We start from the raw sequence: 8,361 nt of genomic DNA on the forward strand, positions 1-8,361 counted from the left end.
TCACTAATGCAGAAGGACAACTGTCAGACACAATAGAGCTGTACTTCTCAATGCCTGACCATTGCTGCATGCTGAAAATTGCCCAGAATGGGAGGTCATGACTGAAATGTAAGTGTGGGAACAGAATCCCCAAATCTTCTTTTCAAATGCTATCGTCTCCCCAGACTTTGATTGATGTTTTTGAGCCTAGGGGCAGTTTTGCAACAACCTTCACTCTGCAATGTCCTGTTTTTTCATATCTTAACCTGCTTTACCATTTTACTTCCCATTGGACTCTCAGAATCAAATCGTACGTGGCCTTAACTGCATAGTTTTGTCCTCGAGGGCAGAGGGGTTTTTTCTTCAGAAATTGCCGGGAGGTGAGGGCAATGCAGATTAAGACTCTGGTGGGGCAGGGTAGGTGGCTTTAACCTGATATAGAGTAAGGCTTTGCCGGGGAAGAGGATTGGGAGGGAGCAATTATGTTGCTGTTTGAATGACACTGTATTGCCCCAGGTCAGGGTTGGGGAACCTCCCACCAGGCCTCCGCATTTGGCCACGGGGACATTTTGACAAAGCCATACCCACCTGCCTTTCACCGGATGTCATATCTGTTGTATTTTGTGTTTGATTTTTATTTGTCATGTTTTATTTTGATATATTGTCATCTTCAATGTTACATTTTCAGAGAGGCTGTATACCGCTTAGAGATTTTTTTCCCCCCAGGAATTTGAAGCAGTATAGAAATGATTTAAATAAATAAACAAATAAGCCTCTGTCCTCCCCCCTCTACACACACAGACATACACACCCTGGTGTCCCAGCTCGGATCAGGGGATTCCCATCTGCAATTTCCATTGCAAAAGGGACCCTTTCATTGCAATGCCTCCCACACTAGGATCTGAATCAGTCCACCCCCATGCTGTCAATTGGTGGGGGACTTGCACTGAACAGCAGAAATGTACAGTTATGGCCCCATGCCATTTGGCCCTCAGTCCAGGAAAAATGAAACTTATTGTGGGCATGGCATTCTTGCAACTCACTTTATGCCTCCATACATAGCAGCCCCTCTCCCTTCCACTCCTTCAAATTCACTATTAAAGGAGAATGGTCTTTGCTCTGACCACTGCTCTGCATTTCCTCTGCAAGAAGGAAGGGCTGCAGCTGAGTGGCAGAGCATCTGCCTTACATGCAGAAGGTCCCAGGTTCAACCCCCGGCTTCTCCATGTAGGGCTGGGAATGCCCGCTCCTGAAACCCTGGAGAGCCACTGCCAGTCAGTGTAGACAGTACTGAGCTAGATGGTCTGACTTGGCACACTGCAGTTTCCTATGTTCCTAAGAGTCTTCTGGGGGACTGAACCCCCGGATGTTACAGCTTCTGGTTTCCCCATGCCATGTGTTGCACCACTGTGACTTTTCAAAGCGGAGGCTGGACTGTTATGATCTTCGGTCTTTGTTGCAACCAAGCTTCTGATGTCTCTTCTCACGCCCATTTTTAGAACTCGTTGGAGAGGCAGCTGTTCAAGATATCCCTAGTTTGGAACCAGTTTGCAGCGCCGCTGTGTTTTACTGAAGGCATTTGGGATCTGCACATGGTAAGCAAAGGTATGTGCATGGCCTATGCTATACAGATGCTATGAAGATGCTAAGAGAGAGCTATTGCTCCTCACATGATTCATTTCTGTTCCCCAGTTCAAGCAGGGGTTGAAGGCTTTTGAGCTGTTTCAACAACCTGCAAGACCTGCTTCACAACCACAGAGGGACACAGGGGGAAATTAATGTGGGTACAGTGATCTTTATTTCTCTGCTGGCAAGCAAATGAGCCCCATCACAGGATGTTCCTCAAAGGCCCTACTTAACTGGTAATTAACTACCCGGATTACCAATCTTAAATTCAGTTTGTCATATTTCCACATCAGTTTGTGGGTTTTTTTAATTTTAAAAAAGTCCTCATCACTTTTAGAGCACATCTTCCTATGTAATTTTGCATGATATGCACAGTTTTGCAAGCAATTGCCCCTAAAATAATGCATTTTTCTATATTTCTTTCACAAATGCATGCATTTTTATGCATCCCCTTTTTTTAAAAAAAGTCACATTTCGGGTCGGAGAGCCATACTGCAAACATTCAGAGGATTGTACATTTCAAAGGATAGCTAAGTTTCAGTTTGCATATTTTCTCAGGAACAGCAAATTAGTAATTCACATTAATATGAGAACCAAATTTCTCCCCTGTCCCTAACTAGATGGCCCTTGAGTCTGATCCAGCAAAGCTCTTCTTACTCTCTTACAAGACAGGGAGAAAGTTGTCCCACCCTAATTATTGTCCTATAAACGTCTACCATGCTCCACTCCCTTGTTCCCCCAAAGCCGCAAATGCTTTTGGCCTTCCCCAGGACTCTTGTGAGGACGAGGGGGCAGAAGAGACTGTGAATCAGAGCCCCCCCCCCACTCAAGCCCTGATTTAGAGCTGGCTGCTCCCATTGAACCTCTCCCTCTGGAATTCTCGCAGGACCCCTCTTCTTTGACTCAGGGAGAGCAGGTGGGCCTGTCCAGGGAGACCCCCACTCTGCCAAGGAAAGTCTTTCCCTTTAACCTTTTATAAGAAAGAAAGAAAGAAAGAAAGAAAGAAAGAAAGAAAGAAAGAAAGAAAGAAAGAAAGAAAAATCTCTGCACTGATTTCTTTAAAAGTAAAAAGTTCGAAAACTAACAATCATTGTCAGAACAAGGGAGAGGCATCAAAAGGATCATTATTTTATGGAAAGGTGGGCACCATTCGTGGTGTACTGGTCAAGTAAAGTACAAGAACGTGCAGAACCACAAACACTGCTGGGCACATGGTAACAATAGAGAAATTGATTTTTGTAATGCATGAGTAAGGGGAGGTAATCAGTTTTTTTTTTTTAATTCAAGATCAAGGTATTACTATGTGTGAAGAAAATGCCAATTGCTTCAGACAAATGTTAAGGTTTATTTTATCTTTTCTTATAAGGTTATTTATTTATTTATTATACTGTTTTGTTCTGTTACAATTGTCAGTGATGTTTATTCTCTGGAAAACTATATAAACTGTTAGTTAATTGTTACAACCAAGAGTCACTGTTTTTCTTATTTTAAAACTTGAACATGTACACGATCTTTTTGTATTTTACTTTTTAATGTGTTCAAGTTTTTGAATAACAAAATAAAAAATAAATACACACTTAAGAAGGCTTCCCTTAAGAAAATAGCAATGTGCAGCTGTCGGATGTATGGCAAACAGCTTCCCCCTGCCAGAAAATTCCAGGCAAGAAGTGCAGACCCCCAATAAGGCTGCAGAATAGACACACAGAGAGATTATTTGTAGAAAGACAGGAAGGACACTCACAAAGACTCCTTGCTATTCAAATGAAACAAAAAGCTATGGCCCACCCCATAAGAATGTCACAGACATTTTCTTTCCCCTTTTTGATCACTTTCAAATGCAATTTCTTTTCTCATTAACTAACGGAGAATAGTCACAAAATGTTTGGATAAGCACTTCCTTCACCGCAAGCATGAGCCCACTTTCCATTTTTGCAGAAGACAGAGAAGCTGTCTTCTCAACCACAATGTGGAAGTTGTGGTCTCTTCTGAGCTCAGCGTTGTCGGTTTCTCAATCTCCAGGACATCCTGTGCTTCTGCAACAAAGTGAAGAAGGGACTCAGGGGAGCAAGGCACAGTGAAGCCTGGCAGTCTGACAAGAAATCCCAGCAAGAGTATGTGTTGAGGTGGTCACAGATGGTGAGACTGGAAGCCTATAGATATCTCTGGTGGTGTCATCATTGCATCTGAGCAGTAGAGACGTCGTGAGTTCTTATAGTTATTCAACCTAAAGGTTAAACCAGGGTTTCCTGCCATCTTGGGATCTATTCTTTATACTCAAGTGTTCTGGGCACTTATAGTGCTTTGATTGCTTCTTTGCAAGGTGTGTCTTACTGCAGAGCTGGAATTGGATTTCAGTCAACAATTCTCAGACAAATTCTGGTTCCATGTCAGTGGGGCAGTAGAATCCACTCCAGGTTTTAGCCCAAACTTCAAGGAACTATCCAAGGTGCTGAAGCTTGGAAGTTTGGACTAAAGCCCAAAGCAGATTCTACTGCCCCCACTAACATGGAGCCACCAGCCGCTGCTGCCTAATACAAATTTATAAATCATATATGCCAGCCTTCTCCAATCTGGTATCCCCATTGCTGGATTTCAGCTTTTACCAGCCATGACCAGTCAGGGATGGTGGGTATTGTAGTCGAAAATATCTACAGGGCACCAGGTTGGAGAACGCTAATAGTGAAGTCAGGTGGTAGGCTTTGAGAGCTACAGTATGTGGCCAAAACAGGACTACTGAGAAACTACTGAATATCGTCATGTTCAGGGGAAACATGGTCTTTGTGTACATAGGCAAAAAAAGTTTTGGGGGGAGAATGAAGGGTGCAACAAAGGAACCAACCTCCCCGACACCCCACTAAGTTCTGAGCATGATCCGTGATCGCAGAATGCTATTTGGTGGGGGGAGCTGGGAAGGCGGATGGAATGGAATGGTTTGTTGGCTGGCTAGAACACTGAACAAGGTGCACTCCATACTGCAACGTTTTGTTGCAGGAGAGGTTGGACGGTTCTGTCAATTTTGGTTCTCTCCATTTCTCATTTTTGCCAATTTTTAAATTCAGTTCACATTTCTGCAGAAGTATGCATTTCTTTTACTGCTCATGAAAATTCTTTAGTATTTTAGTGCAAATTACTCTGTATGAACACATTTCTGTGGGCAGTTTTGACTAGTGTATGCCTTTTTGTACATTATTTTCACGCATATGTTCATTTTTATACACTCTTTTCCCCAGAATATATGCATTTTTGTAAACATTGGTTGGTTGCTGAACTGCATTGCAAAATTTGGATAAGTGCAAATTTCAAAGGATGGCTGCGTTTCAGTCCTTATATTGTTTCAGAAAGTGCAAATTGGCTCTCCCATCCCTTGTTTTAAGTCCCACTTGTTCCATCTAATATCAAAAAATTCATTATATCATGAGAAATTACTTGCAAAAATGTGTACATTTATTATTATTATTTATATCCTGCCCTTCTTCCCAGTAGGAGCCCATTAGTCAAAACTGCCTACAAAAATGTATTTATTAGGAGAAATTCTCACTAAAATGCTGGTGAATTTTCATAAGGATTTTTTTTTTAAATGCAAATTGCTGCAGAAATGTGAACTGAATTTAAGACTGGAAAAATGAGGAACTGAGAGAACCGAAACTGACAGATCTTTCCATCTCTAGAGTGATATGAGGGGTCCTCCCGCAGATCTAAGTCAATAGTTTTTACCATGTTGCCATTAATCAAAGGTGTGGGATTTAGAAAAAAAATAGGTGCTACATCTGGCTTTTTTTGTTGTTGCAGACATTATGAATTCCTCAACTGATCACCTCAGGATCACGGCTGTGGAAGAAGCTATGCGCCACATTGCCATAGTAACCAACGTTATCATCCTGATCCTGGGAGTTACTGGCAATGGGCTGGTGGTGTGGGCCGTAGCCAAGAGGGAGAAGCGCAAAACCTTCACCTCCATCTGTTATCTCAACCTGGCAGTGGCAGACCTCCTCTTCTCTGCCGGTCGTATCCCTGCCCTCGTACAGGAGATCATGTACTCCCATTGGCCCTTTGGCCTCGCCTTGTGCAAGCTCCACACGTTTGCCCGCTACCTCACCGTCTTTACCAGCGTCTTCATCCTCACCATCATCAGCGTTTACCGCTGCTTGTTGGTAGCACAGCCCGTGTGGACACGAAACCACCAGGGCCCTCACTTTCACATCCTGATGTGCACTGGGGCATGGATTCTAGCTTTTGCCTTCAGCGTCCCCTATCTGGTGGTTCGGTATATTGAAGTCAGAAATGGAGCATCCTATTGCATCTACCGGACAGATCTCAAGATTTCCATAGATCTGCCCCTGAGGCTGAGCAGATTCTTTGGGGGCTTCCTTGTGCCCTTCACTATCATTGCCGCAGCCTACTTAGTTCTGATTTGCAAGCTTCGCGGGCGGCGCTGGGAAGGCTCCCACCGAACCTTTGCTTTGGTGGCCACCATCGTAGCACTCTTCTTTGTCTGTTGGCTGCCCCACCACATCTTCGTACTTCTCAGCACCATCGTGAAGTCAAAGGACATGTGGGGGGTCGGGCTCAAGCTGTCTAATGCTCTGGCATACCTCCACAGCTGCGTCAACCCTGTGTTGTATTGCTTCGTAGGCTATAGGCGGAGCAGGGGCCTCCATCGACGAGCTTCTTTCTTGGGTCTCTTCCGCAAGGCACTAATGGAAGAGGACGAAGCTTCTGTTGGGGCAGAAGCCTCACGGAGCCTGAGCCAGAAGACCTAGGAACCAAAGGAAGGCTGGGCTTCTGCGTCCCAAACTTCTCACATTTCTAATAAAGAAGGCTCCTGGCTACTCTCAACACTTTCAGGAAATATGGGAGGTTGCAATGGTCATAACAGGAGGATATGCCATCAGGATGTCTGACTTTGATTCTGGACCTGTGACCTTCTTGATGCCCAGTGGTGGCTCCAGGCTTTAGAGTGCTGTCTCTGGCAAGACAAATTCTGTGGGCTTCCCTCTTCCACTTAACCATTGCTCACTTCCTCTTCCTCTGCATTTGGGCCCAGTCTCAGCCCTTGCTCAGAGCAGGGCCGACCCTATCATTAGGCAGAGTGAGGCATCAGCCTCAGACAGCAGATTTGGGCATTATGAAAAGGCAACAAATTGTCAGCTATTTAGTTCGCTATTATTGTATTTTTACTGCCAGGCAGTGGTGCTTGTAAGTTTTTAATTTCATTTTGTTTGCATCAGGAGCCGAAATAACTTGACTGGCCTTGGATACTTTGCACCTTGATTTGGGACCAGAGGTGCGATGCATCTGCCTTTGGTCACAAAATATCTTAGGCCAGCACTGGCCCAGAGACTAAGAGCAGGTGAGTTAGCAGGTAGAAGCAACCGCTGCTCCTTCTTGCTCATATTGCTCATTTACCTCAATGGCAAGATGAGCAGGAATACAGGCAGAGAACTCCAGTTGCCAGCAATGGCCCCCCTTCTGAGATATGGCCCTCGACAGGAGCCCAGCAATACCGACTTCTGATGGCAAAATGATTTTGGATTATCCAAATATTAGAATGCATTCTGAGACACACTGGGAAGGGCCATAGCTCAATGACAGAGCATTTGCTTTGCCTGCAGAAGGTTCCTGGTTCAATCCCCAGCATCTCCAAGTAGGACTGGAAATGCCCCCTCTCTGAAATCTGGAGAGCTATTGCCTGTCAATGTAGACAATACTGAGCTAGACTGACCAATGGCCTGACATGGTATAACACAGCTTCCCATGTTCCTAAAGTGGGAGGGCCTTAGTGAAGTGGTAGAGCATCACCTTTCAAAGAAAAGACCCCTGGTCCAACCCCTGCCATCTCTAGGTACGTCTGGGAGAGATCCTTGCCTGAAACCCTGGAGAGCTGCTGCCAGTCAGTGTAGACAATACTGAGCTAGATGGACTAATGGCCTGATTCAGTAGAAGGCATCTTCCTATGTTCCTGTGCATAAGGCTCACTTTGAGCTATGATAAATATTGCTTGCATTACTGCACATTTCTCAGCATAAAAAAACCCAGCAGGTTAGGAAAAAAAGGTTTATCTGGAGAATTTTCACTGGGGGGTAGGGAATCCAAATATGCAGCCCATATAAACACACACATTCTGAAACATTAAGAGTTCAAGTAAAGCTTCCCCACTTGATTCAGCTAATTTGAACATACACCTCTCAGGCATGCTTGCTAGGACCAAATCCAACCTGTGGCACAGAATCTGAATCCAAATTCTGCATGGGAAAAATTGACATTTCAGAGTTCATTCTGAGAAGGGAGGGAGGTCAGGTTTTGAAAACTGTGTGTCAATGTGCCAGTGCTCACATTTCATGGCCAACCCTTTTTCTTTTCTTTTTTGTCTTAAATCGTCAATAAATTTTGAATTTGGGGATTAATTTGAAACTGAATTTGTATTAATACTTGGTTTTAATGGATTGCATCTGAAACTGTTTTGACCTGAATTTCATGTTGGCCCATTTTATGTTTTGATGCAGGTGGTGTTTTGTTATATTGAGTTCCATTCGGCTGTGCTAACTGAGTTGTTGTTTTCTGTTTTGCGTTCGCTGCTTTGGGCTTCCCTTGGAAAGCCAAACAGCAGGATATACACAGTAAAAGAAATGGAAATGAAATGAAATTTTGGGACATTCAAGATTTGGGGAAATACATGTGACCACATGAGAAACGGACATTGAAAAGCCCCCACACACACATCCTTTACAGATTCAAGCACATTGCTGCAGGTTTGCA

At 44.1% G+C, this 8,361-nt stretch overlaps 1 protein-coding gene across 2 annotated transcripts; it reads left to right on the plus strand.

Annotated features, from left to right (window-relative positions):
* Window positions 1-1,490: 1,490 nt before the first annotated feature.
* LOC133370513 (C3a anaphylatoxin chemotactic receptor-like) lies at window positions 1,491-6,778 on the plus strand. Of its 2 annotated transcripts, none has more exons than XM_061596937.1 (2): window positions 1,491-1,584; window positions 5,395-6,778. In XM_061596937.1, exons 1-2 carry the CDS (start codon window positions 1,572-1,574, stop codon window positions 6,363-6,365), a joined length of 984 nt encoding a protein of 327 aa, XP_061452921.1. In that variant the 5' UTR covers window positions 1,491-1,571; the 3' UTR covers window positions 6,366-6,778. The 2 variants fall into 2 exon arrangements, with proteins under 2 accessions (XP_061452921.1, XP_061452923.1); XM_061596939.1 differs by lacking the exon at window positions 1,491-1,584 and adding an exon at window positions 3,764-3,806.
* Window positions 6,779-8,361: the final 1,583 nt, after the last annotated feature.

Source organism: Rhineura floridana, chromosome 15 (assembly GCF_030035675.1).
Source record: "Rhineura floridana isolate rRhiFlo1 chromosome 15, rRhiFlo1.hap2, whole genome shotgun sequence".
NCBI lineage: Eukaryota > Metazoa > Chordata > Lepidosauria > Squamata > Rhineuridae > Rhineura > Rhineura floridana.